General features: G+C 38.4%; 1 protein-coding gene across 10 annotated transcripts in view; it reads right to left on the minus strand.

The window, feature by feature from the left end:
* KIF1B (kinesin family member 1B) overlaps positions 1-21,150 on the minus strand; it is a 151,394-nt gene that overhangs the window by 105,875 nt on the left and 24,369 nt on the right. For all 10 annotated transcript variants that reach the window (XM_027564934.1, XM_027564939.1, XM_027564935.1 and 7 more), the window contains 5 exons: positions 7,456-7,532; positions 6,432-6,611; positions 4,224-4,289; positions 2,892-3,070; positions 2,206-2,317 (listed from right to left, as the gene is read on the minus strand). In XM_027564934.1, the coding sequence (XP_027420735.1) occupies positions 2,206-2,317; positions 2,892-3,070; positions 4,224-4,289; positions 6,432-6,611; positions 7,456-7,532 (614 nt within the window). The remainder of the gene's footprint in view (positions 1-2,205; positions 2,318-2,891; positions 3,071-4,223; positions 4,290-6,431; positions 6,612-7,455; positions 7,533-21,150) is intronic.

Below are 21,150 nucleotides of genomic sequence, written 5' to 3' on the forward strand. Positions count from 1 at the left end.
GTCGCTTAGTCGTGTCCGACTCTTTGCTACCCCATGGATTATATACTCCATGGAATTCTCCAGATCAGAACACTGGAGTGGGTAGGGTAGCCTTTCCCTTCTTCAGGGGATCTTCCCAACCCAGGGATTGAACCCAGGTCCTCCTTATTGCAGGCAGATTCTTTACCAGATGAGCCACAAGGGAAGCCCAAGAATACTCGAGTAGGTAGCCTATCGCTTCTCTAGTAGATCTTTGGTAAGTATTAAATGGAAAATTCCCAAAACAAACAATTCATAGGTTTTCAGTTGTGTGTAATTTTAAGTAGCATGAAGAAATCTCACTCCATCCCCGTCCATGCCCAGGATGCAATCACCCCTTTATCCAGCATGTCCCACTAATCAGTACCTTAGTAGCCATCTCAGTTACCAGATTAGCTCTTGGGGTATTACAGTTCTGGTGTTCAAGTGACCCTTATTTTAATAATGGTCCCAAAACACAAAAGCAGTAATACTTATAATCCAGGTATGTCAAAAAGAAGCCTGTGACATATAAATACAGAGCTTCTCTTAAGTGTACACTGAGGTTGCTACTATCTACGGTAGCAATGAATCTTCTATTCATGAAATTGTGAAGAGGGAAAAAGAAATTCCTGTTAGTTTTCACTGCTGAACTTCAGGTTGCAAAAGTTATGCCCACAGTGTGTGATAACTGCTTCGTTAAGAGGGAAAAGGCACTAAGCTTGTACAAAAAGATATTTTGAGAGTCAGAGAGACAAACATTTACATATCAATATCACAGTATATTGTTATAATTGTCCTATTTTTATTATTGCTGTTGTTAATCTCTTAATGTCCCTAATTTATAAATTAAACTTTATCACAGGTATACATATATGAGAAAAAAACAATATATATAAGGGTTTTGATACTATCTGCAGTTGCTGGCATCCACTGAGGGTCATGGAAAGTATCCCCTGCAGATGGGGGGAGGAGGAGTTTACTATATACATATTTGATCCAGTTTTATACTCCAAATATGTGTGGTTTATTATACTTCAATAATACCTCAATAAAGTTGTTTTTTAAAAAATGCTTTGGGAAAGTATCCAAAATGGATTATCAAGGAAGTTATGGTTATGGGGTTAATATCATTATTGTTGTAGAGATGACATCATGGAAGAAAAGAAAAAATGCTTTCACACAGGATGTTCCTTGGTGCCATTCAGACAATACTACTAAATTACGTTAATACAGAACCTCTGGCTAAGCAGTGTTAAGCTATTTGATTACTTATATGAAGAGTATATTTAAAAAAAATAATCTTCAGCTAAAAACAAACAAGTCATCAAGTAAAAGGTGATTTTAGTTTTTAATGATATTGGCATCACAAAGTTCTCAGGCAAGATCTTTCACAAGAGCCAGTATAATAATTAACTTCAGATTTAAAAATCCAGCTGCATGCTACTTAGGAAAGTAGGCAGAATAGAAGTCAACATAAGTTTATTAGTAATGCCAATAAAATTAACATTTATTAAATGGCTATGCTGTGTCAGGCATTAGATACATGCACTTAACCTATATTAATATTTACTCCTCCTTACCAATCCTATGAAGTTAAGAGAAACTGAGGCGCAAAGAGTTTAAGTGACTTGCCCAACATAACACTGCTAAAAAATGGAAGAGCCAAGATCTAAAGCAAGCAATTTAATTCCAATCTACTATATTCAGCCAACCACTGTAGAAAATGAGAAATTAACAAGCACAGGCATTTGAAGAACACCAAAAATGCTGTGTAGTTATTTTTATCCCCCAAAATTAAACACATCTTGTTTGCTTAAACAGTTTAATTCCACAGTAATATTATCAGAGCTCAAAAAAGTAAAATACATATACTAAAGATGTTAGTAAGGTAATTGAGAGGTTCCAATCAACAAACAAAGGAAGGATTTTCTTCCCTTCAGAATTGCTTAACCCTCTTGCATGGAGTAGTTTTTGAGACTCAAGTGTCTTGGTTTGTTTCTTATTTTCTACCTTGCAATTTCACTTAAAAACCCACACTCAGAACTGGTATAGAGTGGAATATAAATGACAAGCATAAAGTATAAGATACCCTCCATTAAGTAAAAGGGCACTTTCTTCCCTTCCACAAAATCCAAAGGTAGCAAGAGAGGCTTACAGAAACCTCCATTCCACACAACTCAAGCCCAGACACTGATGTTCTCCTACCTTCTCAGTGGAAAGGTTGGTCTCAGTATCATGTTTCTTCTGGGTGAAGACAATGGTAAACACAGCGTGGGAACGGCTACTTGTTTCATTCATGTTGGTAGCTGCCACTGTCCTAAAAAATATAAAGGTGATCACATGATAATAGAATACTTAGATGAATGTTAAAATGACAGCAGCCTCCAAATTATAAGCGTAACAATCACAAGCAACAGCTTTAAACTTCTTCATATTATAAGACTGCCATTTCCACAAAACTGCTCTGAATACTTTGTGATCCTATCAAGCTACCTCCAACTTCAAAGGCACCCCATCAGAATCATTTTTCATACTCCAGCTCTATCTTTAGAAAGCACCGAGGCATCTGATTTTTATTGTTAATTAAGTGCTCAATTATTCCAGAATCAATTACTACCATAGGCATGTGATGACCAACATTTTACCATGACTTGATCAAAACCTAACAGCAGAACTGAACCAAAGTTCTGATTTGGATCAGTAGCGTGCTGTCTGGATAAGAACACCAAATATGCTGAGACCACTGTTTTTCCAGCACAGCCAAAGGATCAGAGCACTCCACGGTAAAAGCAACTTCCACAGCTATAAATGTGGTTTCAAACCCTTAACCAGGAACTAAGGGACTCAAAATGTACCAAAAACCTCGATCATGAGTCTGTTTCCTCCCATACCTGGCTTTGTTCCCAGCGTCCATGAGGTCAGCAATGTCTGTGTAGGAAGTGACTGCCAACTTTGACAGGTCCTCCACATAAGGGCCAAGAAGGGGATGTTCACGCACACGCAGATGACCCTTGTTTTTGGGATTCAGCAAGTCTCGTACTCTTTCACAGTAAATTTCCATGTAGCTCACCTAAGAATATGTTATTAAAGTGATTTAGAGGACTTGGAAAAAGAAATCCTATACATTAAAAAGTTTAAATCTTTTTATTTTTGCATCTTTTATTAAAAGCTCTACAATTTGAGATCAACAGCCTTTACAGTGTGAAATGCCATAGTTCCAGTCCCTTTCATTCTCTTACCAGTAGCACAGATATAACTGAGTACTGGTGGTAAAGGATCTTCCCAACTCAGGGATTGAACCTATGTCTCTTGCATCTCCTGCATTGGCAGGCGGATTCTTTACTACTAGTATCACTTGCAAAGCCCTTTTAGTAATCAATTATTAGGGCTTCCCGGGTGGCTCAGTGGTAAAGAATCCGCCTGCCGATGCAGGAGATGCAGGTTTGATCCCTGGGTTGGGAAGATCCCCTGGAGAAGGAAATGGCAACCCACTCCAATATTCTTGCCTGGGAGATCCCAGGAACAGAGGAGACTGGTAGGCTACATATAGTCCATGGGGTCACAAAAGAGTCAGACACAACTTAGTGACTAAACAACAACAAATCAGTTATTCACGGGGCTTTTTTTCTAATGTATGATGATGTCAATAACTGAGGATTAAAATTACTCCAAAAGCTTGAAAATAAGATTTCTAGTAGTATTAAAACTTAGTCAAAAAGATACCCTGGAAAGAAAATTTCCAGCCAAAAGAAATCTAAGTGACAAAGCACTGAGGTAGAAATGTTCCTGGTGTGTTCCAGAAATGGCTGAAGCAGAGTGAACAAGGGAGAGATAACAGGAGAGGGGGTAGGGGTCCCACCAATGTAAAGAAAAACAAAATATCAACCAGGGATCCACCCTATGCTCCAAAAAGGCCTGTGAACTCTGCATAATATGAAAGAAAATGGCATCCTCTTCTACTACCTATAAGTTTGAAAATTTCAATCATATTGTCATGCTCCCTACCCTTTGAGTTTAAACTATACCATAAGCCACAGACTTTTGAACAAAGATTTATTTGCAACATTCTTCATATTAACCATAACTTTAGAAATAGCCTCAAAGTACAGAAGTGGGGAAATAGTTAAGTGATCTATAGCTCTGTCATAATTTGGAACTATTTAAAAGTAGCATTTGAGGGAATGGAGCACCAAGGACTGTTTTTAACCCACAGCTGTACGCACCTCTACAGAGTAAGACATTTCTTCGTTACAGTTGTCATTGATTTTCTCAAAAAGCTCTTCACATAACTATAGGAGCAGAACGAAAGGCATAAGTCAGAACTTACCCATGAGTGCTAAAGGAATTAGCAAGATTTTTTTTTCTCTTTTTCAAAATGTTAATGGCATCAACATCAAGGGTAAATGCTTTGAATGAAATAAAAGGAAAGTTTGGAATACATTCCTCTCAGCTAATCTCTGTTTTCCCTCAACAATATCACCTCAACGTTCCCTTAGAAAGAAAGCCACATTTAGGTGAAGAGAATTGTCTCTTCTATTGTTATGTCATTGATTTCACTTCATGGGAATGCAACTCTTCATATCATACTAGAATTAACTGTGACTCTACCATGAGTATTATAACTGTAGAAGTAAAACTATTATTAAACTAATTTCCACACTTATTTATCATGATATATAAATTTTATTATATATTATCAGTTACTATATATATTGTAAATTTATACATACACACATACAGGTATAGGGAAAACACACACTATTTGAAGGAAGTAAATGAAGGTATTTTCAAGAAGAGTTTTGACTCTATAATTTCTCCCCTTTACCTCTGCCTTAAGATTCCAACCCCTCTTATGAGGCCAATCCATTAACACAGTGACATTTCTGGTGGAATACATTAATTTTTCTAGATCAGGAAAATTATAAAATTTTAATCTCCCTATCCTTTAATTTACTTAAAATATGTGATGCTTTAAATAAGAATAATTAATAAAAATCCACTGAATTTTCATTTGCTATATGCTTCATATTAAAGCAGTCACATACCTTTGAAAAATGAGCTATATGTTCATGATTCTCTAGAAGTTCAAATAGAACTTAAAATGTATTACAAGTGTCAGTTTCTAGAACTGAACAATCTTTTTAAAAATTCATGCTTTGGCATTAAAATATTCCAAAATTTTATCAGGAAAAGAGATGCATATGTAACCATGCAAGAATTACATTAACAAACAAAAGAGAAGGAGAAACTAAGTGTGGTAATGGGATAAAATAAATGACTCATGTTACTTGCTATAATCTACGAACGATTATTTTACTGCTGAAAAAGTTATTACATAGAAGTAAAAGCAAAGACTCCAGAACTACCCTGCCTCCTCGTGGATCCTAGATCTGCCATGTACAGGTGACATGCTCTCTCCGTGCCTCAGTTCCCTCATCTGTAAATGAGGGAAACAAGGGCACCGACCTCTCAAGGGTCACATGAAGAGGATCAGATGAGCTAAGAATCGTAAAGAATTTAGACCTGTGCCTGGCACGTGATGAGTGCTCATAATGTTTTCTTTAACTAGTATTATAATTATTACCATTACTATACATAAAGAACAATTTCCAAACATATGTCTTAATTCAGACATATACTTTTTACAGAAAAAAGTATGCTAGTATTTTCAATTTTTTCTGAAAATGTCCTAATCTTTTTTAATAATTTCAATTATATAGCTGAATTTAAAAGTATAAATCCAATAAATCCTTTCCAAAAAGTAGCTATTTCTCCTTATGTATTTTATTTTTGGAATACAGCAATGGCCACGCTAGGCCTACAGTAAAAGGACATATTAAAATTAATTCAAAATATCACTAATAAAAGCAAACCATATTCCTGTTATTAGCAAAAGAAGTTCCTTCTAAATATACCTATGTAACAACTTTTCTCAGTTCCCAAACAAAATACAAAATCAAGACTAACTGCTCTTTAAAAAAATATCAGACTGTTCAAAGTTTAAGTGATAGAATTAATTTAATAACATAAAAGAGAAGGCAATCAAAAAACAAAAAGAGTCATATTCCTAAGAAGTGATCTGGGTGCTCATAATGTTGAGAAACATGAACTGGGGAAAAATATCAGACCAACAACACTCACTAAGCGTTCCTAGGATTCGGAAAAGAACGTGGCACCTACCATCACGTTTAAAAGCTGATAACATTGTTCAAAAGATAAAGTAACATGATGTTGGATATAAAGACAGACTGAATACATATCAGTCTTTTCCATCAGGCTGTGAGCTCCTCTGAAGGAAAGGGACCGGTGATTTACCTTTATGCCCTGCATACGATAGTCCCTGAGTAAATTTTTGCTAAATAAAAACTGTTAAAGTAATTAAGGATTAAGAGTAATAATGAACAGAAGTTTTTTGTTGCTGTGTTTTTCACCTGTGGAATGATGCCAGCCTGGCTTTCTTCTTGTTTACCCATCATTGTATAAGACTTTCCAGCACCAGTCTGCCCATAGGCAAAAATACAGACATTATATCCCTCAAAGGCATGTAAGAGCATTTCCTTTCCAATATCATTGTATACACGGTTTTGAGATGCAAAACAGGGATCTTCGGGCTGTAAAAGGAAAAATAAATGGCATTCATTCATACTTTTTCCTATGCTTATTAATTACTTCTATAATAAACAAGTGTTTCAAATCAGAATAGTGCCCACTATATATAGTTTATTTTTCTCATTAAACACACACACACACAGGTACTAGAGACATTCAGGCCACCCATACATAAAAATATTTACATGAAATTATCTGACATCATTACATTTCATTTTCCATAACCCTGAAAGTATCACTCTTCCATTCATAGGGAGCTCCAAGAAAATTTTCTTAAGTGGGAAATGCGACTAGAAAATCAAAGATCAAGTCCACATATAAAAATACTTCTTTGGGGACTTCCCTGGCAGTCTAGTAGTTAAGACTGCGTTCGTTTGCAATGCAGCAGAACATGGGTTTGATCCCTGGTTGGGGAAGAGCCCACGTGCCAAATGCAACAAACTGCAACAAATGCATCCCACATGCAACAACTAATTCTTTGAACTCCCTCCATGTAGCGCCTTTATTTCTCAATAAACACAGCTTTTGGAGAATGTTTTCCAGTCCCTTTAACATACTCTTCCCTTGGCAATTAGGCTTTGCAGTAGTTTAAAACATCTCCTACTCTAATGCAAAACAGGAAAAAAAAAAAAGTGTGTAATAGAGACACAGAAGCAAACTTTAGGAACAATCACTAGAAGCCAGCAAGATTTGGGGTCCTGTAATTAGTAAGGGCACACTGCAAAAGGTCCTACTCTTCATTTGCCTAGATGTTGGTAATCTCTGCTTCCCCTGTAGACCCGCAGGCTCCTTCAAACCATTTAAAACCCACAACGTTCTACTACACTGCACCAGGGCTACACTCACCGAGGTGTGAGACCAGTAGGAGTAGTCAAAGCTGAAAGACTTTGGAGCTTCCTTTGGGTTCTTTGGGTTAATAATACCTGCAGGAGGAAAACGTTTTGATTTTATAAGTCACTCAATTAAATGTTAGTTCAACATGATATTATGCAATAAGCTCAAAATATTCAAATCAGTAAACTCATACAAATGAATCTCAATAGGGCAACTGAAAAATAAAATCAATCAAATTTTTAATAGATAGGGTCTATATATAGAACTCAAAAAAAAAAAAAATCAGACCAACATTTACAAGATGTCACCAGGATTTACAAGAGAGCTTGGTATATAGTAGGTATTCAGTAAATATTCTGTGACTGAATCTAGGTAAGTTAGAAGAAAAGAAATCTGGAAATGGGCCATGGGACCATTTCAAGGTACTTCTTTAAGGCTTGAAATATATCAACACATTAAAAATAAAATATAGAAAAATTACTGAATTAATCCAACCACTTCTTGAAACAAACTCTTTTTAAAGATCTTATCTATTTAAGAAAAGCATTTAGTAAGGAAGCATTCATTGGAAGGATAGTTTTATTTCTGAAATCACTGTTTACATCAAAAGTGATTTCTTGGGTAATTAGTCCAGTTACATACTTCAGGGACTAGACTGAATACTGAGGCTTGGCCTCCCTTCTTCCTTCACATACACAAAGCTTTACTACCTCATATTTCACATGGAATAGAATCTTTGTAACATGTGGCCATGAAGTCGCCTCAAAGACCAGGCATCTCAACCAATCCACTTCTCTAAGGCAGGGCCACATCCCAAGCTATCAGTGAGATCAGGATTAAAAAATAAATCTGTTCCCCAGGCAGCTGCTGCTTGGGACACAAATAGCAACAGTTGCTACGGTGCTTAGTTCTCTCTCACTGGATTCCACAGGGTATGGCCACACTTATGTTCCAACCTCAAATGCTGACAGAGGATTAATAAGGCTCACAGCACATAATCATGTGACAAGGAGACATGGTTCTAGAAAGAACATCTCCCCCACACACAAATGGTAATCTAAGCAAAGAAGTATGTTTCTAAACAAAAGCCCTACCTGCAAGACTTAAATAGCAGCCAGCGTTCATGGAGCACTTAATCTGGCTATAAGTACTTTCTATGCACAGACCTATTTAATCCTCCCAATTACTTAATAAGGCAGATGCTTTATTATCTCCATTTATAAAGAAACCATCACAAAGAGGTTAAGGAAAACCCAAGGCTACAGGGCTAGCTAGTGGCAATTCAGGATGTGAATCTGGGAAGTCCAGCTCCTGAGCCCAGACACCCACCACTCAAATACTCCGCACATGCAGCGATCACCAAGGAAAACACAGTAAGCCCCTTCTACACATGTGATTATGCATGTGCATGTACATTTATGACCACCTCAGACCCAAACCGTATAGGCATTGTTCAGAACTCTCCTCATCCATATGAAACAAGGAACTATGAGAATTACAGTTCCTAAAAGATGAAAGACCACACAGAAACTCTACCAAGAAAACGGAAATTAGCATCAGACTTGGTGAACCAGATTCCAGGTTTCAGTGGCTCAGCAAAAAGGAAAATCACAAGATACAGGAAATGACCTATGAAGTAGTCGTCACTACTCAAAACCATGGTGAACACCTGCTGTCATAAAACTTTAAGCCATATCTTATCCACTCTTAGGCTACTCACCGGCAGCACCAAGCTGCCAAGGACAACTTAAGAAAGGGCAAATGTGCCAATCCTGCCCCTTTGCTCTCCTTTCTCTAGTAAAGCAAAGAAAAACTACTCCAGCGAGTAATTTCCTTGAATCACACAAAATCCTTTCCTCTTCCTTAACAGACCCTTCTCCCTGATCTTTGGAACTTCTGAAACTAATAAATATTCCTAACTTCCAGCTTCAAAATCAAGCTGTTTTTTATTTTTATCTATTTTTTTGCTTTCCAGCTATTATGTATTCCACTCAGCACACAGATGCATGAATTTATTTAACAAACTTTGGCGGGGGTGGGGGCACATTTGCTGTGTATTGTGTTTGGTATACAAAGAAAGATAAGAAAGATACACCTTTTCTTTTTCAAATTTCTACTGAATGTTTATATTTTATTGAAGTAATACTGGCTTACAACATTAGATTAAGTTCATGTGTACAACATTTTATTTCTACTTCTGAATACATCAAACTACCTCTTAAATAACTGCCTTATTATTAACAAAAGTATCTTTACTTGAACATAAATAAATAAAAACAGAATTTTAAAGAGCCATTTATGTTAACAGTTATGTCAAACAAGATGAAATTTACCCACAATATTTTAAAATTTTTAATTGCTAAATGAAATAAGACACCTTGGAAAAATGCAAAATTTAATGTTCTTGTTACCTGTTGTGGGGGGAATGTAGGCACACTCAGAAGGCATAGGTTATTTCCATATATTAGAATGGGAAGCAGTTATATTTACATATATATTATATATATATTATCTTGAATATATTAAATATTTACTAGCAAAAAATTTTAAGACTCTATAACTCTGTAAAGAGAAAAAACTGTGATAAAGATAAAATATTAATGATAGCACTTGAGCTCACGGACAATGAATTCACATTTTGAAAGGACGTGCCAGAGGATTTTTCTTTCTGAAGAGCTAAACTCTAACTCACTTCAAGTCGACTAAGAAACAGGATGTCTCCAAGCATTAATAAAAGAGGGGAGAGAGGAGAGTGTACATGTGTAAAGGATATAGGACTTGTAATCAGAGGACCAACATCAGTAAGAACAAGAAATATTTTTAGATTTTCTTACGACCTTGGGTGTTGTTACACTTTCGTATCCTCTCTAAAACTGAGGTAATACCTAGTTCACAGGATTAAATGAGGAAAGCACTACACAAATGCTAATTTTCAAAATTAGGTATTTTATCTTGTTTTAAATTCCCTCAATGGGTATGATAACCCATATTCTATGAGAAAAGTTTACTGGTAAAATAAGCTAATGCATAATACAAGAATTCAACTTCTTGGCAAGAGTCAATGAATCAATACTATATTGGAGTCCTTGAGACGTGACATCGAATCTCTGGTGCTCCTTCCCCATTAAAAATCCCTTCAGTACATGGACCATGTCTTATGGATCCTCTGTGCTGCCCTACATCAAGCAGGCACTCAGATGAACGTCCTCCACGGGTCACATATAATTTTAATTTCATTGTATCCTGTACCATTTTCATGAAAAACAACAAAAAAGAAAAACCAAAACAGTATATACCTATGCAGTATACATGTAAAATACATGTATACAGTATTTTAAAATACAGTAGTTAAAAAAAAAATTAATAAATTTTATCAACTTTCACCAAATAGACAGAGAACTCTATCACTGAAAAGACTGGGCAATATTTAAAACAGTGATTCTTGTATCAAAGTCAAATGAGCCAAAACACAGTGTGCAGGGCTTTTAATTTGTCTCTCATTCTTGGGCTCCAAAAACACTGCAAATGATGACTGCAGCCATGAAATTAAAGGACATTTGCTCCTTGGAAGAAAGCTATGACAAACCTGGGCAGCATATTAAAAAGCAGAGACATTACTTTGCCGACAAAGGTCCATCTAGTCAAAGCTATGGTTTTTCTAGTAGTCATGTATGGATGTGAGAGTTGGACCATAAAGAAAGCTGAGCACCAAAGAATTGATGCTTTGGAACTGTGGTGTTGGAGAAGACTCTTGAGAGTCCCTTGGACTGCAAGGAGATCTGACTGGTCAATCTTAAAGGAAATCGGTCCTGAATATTCACTGGAAGGACTGACACTGAAACTCCAATACTTTGGCCACCTGATGTGAAGAGCTGACTCATTGGAAAAGACCCTGATGCTGGAAAAGACTGAAGGCAGGAGAAGGGGACAACAAAAGATGAGATGGTTGTATGGCATAACCGACTCAATGGACATGAGTTTGAACAAACTCTGGGAGTTGGTGATGGACAGGGAAGTCTGGTGTGCTGCAGTCCTTGGGGTTGGAAAGAGTCTGACACGACTGAGCAACTGAACTGAACTAAAAGCATTCACATGTGAGTGGAACTATAGCAATTAATGAATACGTTCAACATTTAAACCATATCTTCATCAATGCAAAAGGTACTACAAATATAGTATGCCTCCCAGGGTCAAGTGTCATCAGTGTACAGGCTTTCTCTAGGATAAATCAATTCTTCTTCTTCAAGGAAAGGATTCCTGGTATATTTTGAGGATGGGAGTTAAACGTAATTCTATTTTATGAAGTGCTGCACTATACTTCATGGTGCTTTCTTTCATATAAAATTATTTCACACAGCTTTTCAAGACTCCTTCTACACCCGAGGCCTCCTCTTCTATCAAGATTTCTCTAGACACACTGTGTACTCCAGATCTGGACCCACCTCCACTAGCAATTTCCTGTAGACTATCATGGAATCACTTATGACTTTTTTCTCTCACTCTCCACATCTCATCTATGTTGTCAGTTCTATTTTGAAAATGTACTGAGAATCCCACAACTTGTCACCACCACCTTTATCACCATCCTGGTGCAAGCCACCTTCTCTCCCACCTGGATGCAACACCTCCTAACTGGGCTCCCCACTATCCTTTGGGCCTCTGAAAAGGCTCATCTCCACGCTGCAGGTAATGATCCTTCTCAGACGCAATCCAGACCAGCTCTAAGATGAGCCTCCAGGGAACCCTCCAATCGTACATTGAACAAAACTCCACTCCCTCCGCAACCCCTCTCCAAAGAGGCACCCTTCACTCCAGTCCCACTGGCCTTCTTACTAGACACACATTCGCATCTCAGGGTCTCCATACTTACTACTCTGCAGGAATGCTTTCTCCCTGGTATCTGACCAGCACACGCCCCCAATTTCACACAGGTCTCCAACTGAACATCATTTTATCACAAGGCCCTTTTCTGATTATCCAATTTAAATCAGCATTCACTTCACTCTCCATCCTCTTACCCTGCCTGATTTTTCTTCATTGCTCTCAGAAGTACCTGACTTATTATATGAGTCACTGAGGTGAAAGTAAGTTCCATGAGACTAGAATTTCTGTTTCATTCACTGCTCTACTCTCCAGTACCAGGAACGTGCCTTACACATGGTAGATACTCAACATATACCAAAGAGCCAATGAATTCGTTAGTTTTATCTTTCCTTATAGATTGTCACTTCTTTGTGGCTGGAAACCATGACTCCTCTTTCTATATCACTCACAGTGCTGACTTGGTAAGTAGGTGATGCTTATGTGTGAACTGGAAGGTAGCTCTCTCAACACCACTTACTTCCTGAGTCTTCTCCCTGAGTAGCCAACGTGTTCAGCTTCTGGCAAGAATCATTAATCTCTGGGAAGGAGGTATCTAAATTTCAACCCAGATAACAGAATACAGTTTCTAGGAAACAGCAGTAGTAGGTAAACCAGGAACAAGAGGAAAAATGACCAGGTTTTAAATAGTATAGGCATAAGAATTACTACTGATGGAGGACAGCAGGAAGGGCAAGGATAACGGACAGTCATATGTTGGAGGCACAAGGGTGGAATGGGTATTGAAAAACCCTCTTCTTCCTCAGGTCTTCAGAACTGTTTCTTCAGTGGTTTTGTGATTAAAAAAAAAAAAAAAAAACCTGCTGCCAAGCAGGAGACACAGGTTTGATCCCTGAGTCAGGAGGATTCCCTGCAGAAGGAAATGACGATTCCAGTATTCTTGCCTGGAAATGCCATGAACAGAGAAGTGTGGCAGGCTACAGTCCATGGGGTTGCAAAAGAGACAGACACCACTTAGCGACTAAACAACAACACAACAGCTTACAGTTTGTATTTCACAGGAAATTCAGAATCTCATGGCAGACAGAGGTATCTTACCATTGAAATCTATTGCTGCAGGATTTTCTCCTATGGTCTAGACATGATAAGCTTGCTTTGCGTGAGACTTCTTATGTAGGTATGAAGCACATTCTTGATCTCACACACAAGGCACACACCCTAGAGGCACTGCCCTATCATAAACACTAGAAGATGTAAATAAATGCCAAGTACTCAGCATTCAAGTAGTTCCACCTTCCCAAGTAGTTCCCCTGAAACATACATTCAATTAGAAGGGTGAGGCGCTCAGCATCTGGCTCAATGCCCAGCACAGAGCAGAGACTCAACAGGAAGTGGCTGAATCCCTGTTGAGTATCACAGCTACAACCAGAATGGTGCATCATTCAAAGCCCTTCATTCAACCAAAGTACTGTCCCAACAGCATCCATCCAGAAAAGTCCATGCTCCTGATCTTTCTGCCTGTCTTCCAGTGGTCCCTGCCCTGCGTACGCATACTCAATGAGCTCCCAAGTCTGAAACAAAGCTAGTTTCTACACCAACATTGCTCTTTCTCAAAGGAAGGGTTATTGCAGAAGATTCCAAGATCCTAATTGAACAAAGGAAAAATTAAGCAGCCCTTTCTTCATTGGGCACATGTACTGAGCACATTTATGAAGTACAAACTATGTCCCAGGCACTGGGCTAGGGATGTGATGGCAAGCAAAAGAGTTCTTTCTGCTCTTCCAGAGCTCAGAATCAATGGAGGAGACAGACATACAATCCCACAAAATAAATACATGCTTTCAAATTCTGGCAAGATCCATGCTACCCAAGCACTGGGTCCTGTAAGAACATATAAACAGGAATTTACAAAAGGAAATATACAAAAAACAGACACTTTGTAGTCAGTAGACTCTAACTTGGTGAAAGAGAAAGCCAGGCTGAAGGATAAGTAGAAGACAGTGCTGATAATATTAGCTAACACTTCCTAGGAGGCAATAGGGGTAAAGAATCTGCCTGCCAATGCAGGAGACACAGAGATGAGAGTTTGATCCCTGGGTCAGGAAGACCTCCTGGAGTAGGAAATGGCAATCTAATATTCTTGTCTGGAAAACTCCATGGGCAGAGGAGTCTGGTGGGCTACAATCCATAGGACCACAAAGAGTTGAACACGACTGAGCACGAACACTTCATATGTCCTGAGCACCGTGCTAACACATCACATGGACGCACTCATTTAATCCGCACAATAACCTTATGCAATCATCATCTCCACTTCACGTTCAGAGTGCCCTGAGCTCCCCAAGGCCAGAGCCTGAACTGGAATTTAGATCCTCTGGCTCCAAGGCTCTGAACCACTGGGCAAGGTGCATCCCAGGCCAGGGAACTCCACTAAGAAGGCCTGGGGCAAAAATAAGCATGTGAATCACAGGTACTGGTTTGACAGGTGAAGTTCACGTGCAGTGAGCAGCAAAGAGTAGAAAAGCACTAAAATCTCAGGATCATGGGCAGACTCCAAGGAGCGGGTGAATCCCTGCCCAATGAGAAGCCACTGGAGTGACTTGGTTACAGTGATGGATGGGCTACAGCATGGAGAAAAGACTAGAAGAAAGCATGAATGGAAGTGTGGAGACCAATTACATAGAACACAACCACCACTGTAGAACGTTTGGGAACTTCTGCTTGCCATTTACATAAAAACTCCCATGAGAACTGCATCAGGCATCAGAAACCCCTAAGTTCCAGTGTGTGGCACTTGTGGGGGCCAGGAGAAAGAAAGGTCTATATCAAAACCATTGCGTTTCTTGATCCAAAATGGAATTTTGTTTTACAATTTGACCCAATATTCAATAATCAAAACCTATAATGATCTAGGAAATATTTCTAGAAGATATTATTATTAAATATTTTAACAGTGAAGAAAATAGAATACTATAGAAGATTTGATCTAACCTCACTGTGAGTATCCAATATCATTCTAGGGTTCATCTATAACTTAGCACATAATAAACAGTAAGCACCAATTTTCTTATCTGTAAACCAGGTACAATAATGGAGCCTAACTTTATAGAATTGTTGGATACCAATCAACGTCAAGAGTTTTAGCTCAGGACCTAGCATAAAGTAAATATTCACAATATTCTTTCATTTAACAAATATTTGGGTGCCTACCATGCCCCACGCAAGAAGGTATCCAGTGAAAAATCAGTTCCTGCCTTGAAGGAGCTTACATTCTAACCAGGAAATCAGACAGTTAACTAAGAGAGATAGTATAACCTGGTGAAGAAAATTAAAGAAGAGTTAGGAGATACAAAGTGGCAGTGGAGGTGGGAGGAGTGATGAGAACAGGCAGACTGCCATGTCTGAGAAGATGATGTTTGAGCAGGGATCTGCAGGACATTTAGGGTACTGCAGGGCCACCAGTATAAACAATAATGACCTGTGATGTCAGAGAGCTAGCCAGATTGTGTGGTCAAGGTGAGAATCTTTAGTTATATTCTAAAAGTGACAAGAAACCAAAAAAGGATTTAAAGCACAGGGATGAAACAATGAGGTTTCAGTTCAGTTCAGTCACTCAGTCATGTCCCACTCTTTGCAACCCCACAGAATGAAGCATGCCAGGCTTCCCTGTCCATCACCAACTCCAGGAGCTTGCTCAAACTCATGTCCATCGAGTACGTGATGCCATCCAACCATCTCATCCTCTGTCACCCCCTTCTCTTCCTGTCTTCAATCTTTCCCAGCATCAGGGTCTTTTCCAATGAGTCCATTCTTCACATCAGGTGGCCAAAGTATTGGAACTTCAGCTTTAGCATCGGTTCTTCCAATGAATATTCAGAGCTGATTTCCTTGAGGACTGACTGGTTGGATCTCCCTGCAGTCCAAGGGACTCTCAAGAATTTTCTCTAACACCATAGTTCAAAAGCATCAATTCTTTGGCACTCAGCTTTCTTTATGGTCCAACTCTCACATCCATACACGACTACTGGAAAAACCATAGCTCTGACTAGACAGACTTTTGTTAGCAAAGTAAAGCCTCTGCTTTTTAATACACTGCCTAGGTTTGTCATAGTTTTTCTTCCAAAGAGCTAATATCTTTATGGCTGCAGTCACCATCTACAGAGATTCTGGAGCCCAAGTAAGTAAAGTCTGTCACCGTTTCCATTGTTTTCTCATCTATTTGCCATGAAGTGATGGAACTGGATGCCATGATCTTAGTTTTTTGAATGTTGAGTTTTAAGCCATGTCTAAAATAGGACTCTGGCTGCTGCATAGGAACAAAAGCAGAAGGAGAAAGACAGGAAGCTACTGGAGTGTTCTTGGACAAGAGTGCAAATGATAAAAAGTAACCAGATTCAGGAGAGATGGTGAAAGCAGAGAAAACAGAATTGATTTACTGATGAATTACACATGGTCTGTAAGAAAAAGAGAGAAGACTAGAGAGTGACTCCAATATTTCTGGTCTGGAATCGGTTCTGTTGAAGACATGCTGAGTTTGAGATAACGTCTTAGACCTTTAAGTACAGTTAAGTTAGCAGTTGGGTAGACAAGTCTAGAGTTCTAAAAAGGGGTTCAGGCTGGAGAAATGAGTTTGAGAGTTACCGTCACCTCAGAGACATTTAAAACCTTGAGCCTAGATGAAATCACCTAGGGAGTCTGTCTTCTCTGAAGACAGAAAAGATATCAAAGAGAAGAGACGAAGTCCTGGTGTACTTTCAACACAGGAAATAAGGTAAGAGAAGAGAATGGCCTGTGAGGAAGGCAGGCAATCAGGAGAGGACAGGATCCTGAGAGACAAAAGACAAAGGAAGTCAGGCTTATATGTTAGTGACTGTCATTAGTGTTTATCATCATAACCATCTTTGGACTCCCCAGAGGAAGAGTCTTTTTTGTTCAGGTGATCTACTCACGTCCCCATAACTCACTCTGCTCATCCTCACCTCTGGGCCTTGGCTCCCATCACCATCCACATCTTATCTGGCTTTAAGGCTGTTTCCTTAAGTCTCCCTTCATAAATCAGAAAGGCAGCCTTAGAACTGAAGGTCTGATTTGATTGTATCTTCCCCAAGTCCACAGGGTAGATAACTTCACATTTATTTATCCTCCCCTGCAGCTTTCACACCTTGCCCCTTTTGTCTTCAAACTTTTTTTTCTTCCTGCTGATATCCCTTACCTTAGGAGAACTAGAGAAGAGAGAAGAGGATAGCATCTTTGATGTAAAGGCCTGAAGACCCTTATCCAAGATAAATGGAAATGCCTTTAAAATGATTTCCATAAAATGTTCTATAGGTTTTAGTTTATTGATGAACCATAAGACCATCTTCTCTTTCTTGGAGTCCCTTCAAGTCAAAATTAGCTTTTAAACGACTGCTAAGTCCCCCAAATTAACCCCCTTTTTTCCCTTGCCTTCTTTCCAACTTTGTTACTTCAGCATCAAGATGCAGAAATAATGTTTTAATTACTAAGTCCTAGAAAACAAGGCAGTCAAAACAAGAGTTGTACTCAAAAAGCCCTTTTATTCTCCAGAATAAATTTATTTATCTAATATCTCAAAGTCTCTATGTAGCAATTACACTGTTGTTGGCAAACTATTAAAGATTTTTGCCTGCAACTACAATTAACATATCATTGTGGCAACAGAGTAACTTTAAATTAACTTTTCTAAAACAGCATGTTTTGAGTTTGTTAAAAATCCTAGTGATATCTTCAGCACCAACTTCCATTTCCAAAAGCTTTCTATATCCAAATTTAAGAAATATGGCATTTTTCTTAAATTTATATCCAAAACCATAAAACTAAACCCCATAAGCAGCTTCTTCCCAACTTAGAATAGTGTATTTTCAAAATATATTAAAATGGTATAAAGTATATTACCATAAAGTAGATTTGAGCAAAGATCGACAATCATAAAATTTCCTAATCATTTAAAATAACAAAATTAGATTCTAAATCTTATAAAATAGGATAAATTGTACTGTATATGTTTACAACATAGCTGACCCTTGAACAACACAGGTTTGAAATGCATGGGTCCACTTACATGTGGACTGTTTTCAATAGTAAATACACAGTACTACACAATCTAGGGTTGGTTAAATCCATGGATGCAAACCACGGATACAAAGGGTCAACAGATTATAGGCAGATTTTAAACTGCTGAGGGTCGCCACCCTAACCCCCTTGATATTCAAGGGTCAACTATACACTCAATCTCAGAGTATTAAAAAGTAAGTCAGAAAGAGAAACACAAATACCATATGATAGCACTTATATGTGGAATCTAAAATATAACACAAATGAACGTAGTTACAAAACAGAAACAGACTCAGAGACATGGAAAACAAACTTAGGTTTACCAAAGGGGAAAAGGGCGTAGAAGAGGGATAAATTAGGAGTTCAGAATTAGCAGATACAAACCACTATATATAAAAGTAGATGAACAACAAGGTCCTACAGAGCACTGGGAACTCTATTTAATGTCCTGTAATAAATCATAATGGAAAAGAATACCAAAAAGAAAATAGATATAAGAAGATATATATATATCAGAATGACTTTGCTGTACACCAGAAACTAACATTGTAAATCAACTATGCTGCTGTTAAGTTGCTCAGTTGTGTTGGACTCTGTGACCCCATGGACTGCAGCACTCCAGGATTCCCTGTCCTTCACTATCTCCCAGAGTTTGCTCAAATTCATATCCATTGAGTCAGTGATGCTATCCAACCATCTCATTCTCTGTCGCCCCATTCTCCTGCCATCAGTCTTTCCCAGCATCAGGGTCTTTTCCAATGAGTTGGCGCTTCCCATCAGGTGACCAAAGTATTGGAGCTTCAGCTTCAGCATCAGTCCTTCCAATGAATATTCAGAGCTGATTTCCTTTAGGACTGACTGGTTGGATTTCCTTGCAATCCAAGGGACTCTCAGGAGTCTTCTCTAGTACCATAGTTCAAAAGCATCAATTCTTCGGCACTCAGCCTTCTTTATGGTCCAACTCTCACATTCATACATGACTACTGGAAAAACCATAGCTTTGACTAGATGGACCTTTGTCAGCAAAGTGATGTCTCTGCTTTTTAATACACTGTCTAGGTTTGTCATAGCTTTTCTTCAAAAGAACAAAAACTTTTTAATTTCATGGCGGCAGTCTCCATCTGCAGTGCATCTGCAGTGATTCGGGACCCCAAGAAAATAAAGTCTGTCACTGCTTCTATTGTTTTCCCATCTATTTGCCATGAAGTGATGGGACCAGATGCCATGATCTTAGTTTTTTGAATGTTGAGTTTCAAGCCAGCTCTTCACTCTCCTCTTTCACTTTCATCAAGAGGTTCTTTAGTTGCTCTTCACTTTCTGCCATTAGGGTGGTGTCATCTGCACTTGAGATTATTGATATTTCTCTTGGCAATCTTGATTTCAGCTTGTGCTTCATCCAGCCCAGCATTTCTCATGATGTACTCTGCATATAGCTTAAATAAGCAGGGTGACAACCTACAGCCCTGACATACTTCTTTCCCAATTTGGAACCAGTCTGTTGTTCCTTGTCCAGTTCTAACTGTTGCTTCTTGACCTGCATACATGTTTCTCAGGAGGCAGGTAAGGTGATCTGGTATTCCCATCTCTTTTAAGAATTTTCCACAGTTTGCTGTGATCAACACAAAGGCTTTAGTGTAGTCAATGAAGTAGAAGTAGATGTTTTCCTGGAATTCCCTTGCTTTTTCTATGATTCAGCAGATGTTGGCAAATCAACTATACTTCAATTAAAAGGAAAAAAATGAGGGTTCTGGAGTAAGACAGCACCAGTTCATTTTCTATTTCTCTCAGTCCTAAATGTGAGACCTTAGGCAAGTTAACCAGAATTCATGCCCTCATCTGTAATATGGGGAAAATAAGAATATCTGCCATAGGACTGTTCTGATAATTAAATGAGTTAGTCTGTAAGGGCCTAATAGTGGCTGGCACAGCTTAAGTGTTTAACTGGTAATCGTGGTGGTTTTTCCCCCACTAAAAGGCAATTTAAAAAGTAAAAGCTGCTTTTGTTTCCCCCTTCACCAATTTTACCTTCTCTATTTTATTCACAGCTACAAAAGGAACTCTGGAATCAGACCTGAACAATGTCACAGGGAAACAGTAACTGTAGTTAAATCATTTCGTCATTTGTACAGCTTCTGCTAATTCTAGCCCTACAGTTTTCTGTTCTGCCAAAACAAAAGAGGCTTCCCAGACATTCTCTATCTTTCCTGGCCCTGCCCCTCAATTATTCAGATCTCTCTCCTAAAGCCTCATAAAGGTCAGCACACTGCTTTGATCACTTAACTCTCAGACTAAACACACTCTGGGTCCCTAGTTACCTCCCAGCCCATGCTTGCTGAATAACAAAAATCTCAATTCCCACAGATCTCTCAAGGACCTAATTTCTTATTTCTTTTTCTTACCACCTATTGTACAAAGCATTCATCTCTACACAGTACAGCCAAGAACAGTTCTTACCCCAATAGAAATGTTTTTTCATAAAATAAGCACATTGTTGATATATGACCAAAAATTAAATCTCCAAAAATCAACTTGGCCCACGAGATGACAGGCAGCAGCAGCCCCTTCCCTTCTCAGTCTCTCTAACTGCTCCGGATTTCCTAGCTCTCACTGCAGTGCTTCACACTTCACTGGGAAGCTACCAAAAGCAATAAGCACTTCGATGTTGGCACAGACTTTCAAAAATGAACTAAAAAAAAAAAAAAATGAACTCCAAAATATTTCTTGAGAATCACAAAGAAGGCATTGAAAAAAAAAAAAAACCAACAAAACTGGGCATGGTTGTTTTCCCCTTTGAAAAAAGCAACATATGCATAT

Source organism: Bos indicus x Bos taurus, chromosome 16 (assembly GCF_003369695.1).
Source record: "Bos indicus x Bos taurus breed Angus x Brahman F1 hybrid chromosome 16, Bos_hybrid_MaternalHap_v2.0, whole genome shotgun sequence".
In the NCBI taxonomy this organism is placed as follows: domain Eukaryota; kingdom Metazoa; phylum Chordata; class Mammalia; order Artiodactyla; family Bovidae; genus Bos; species Bos indicus x Bos taurus.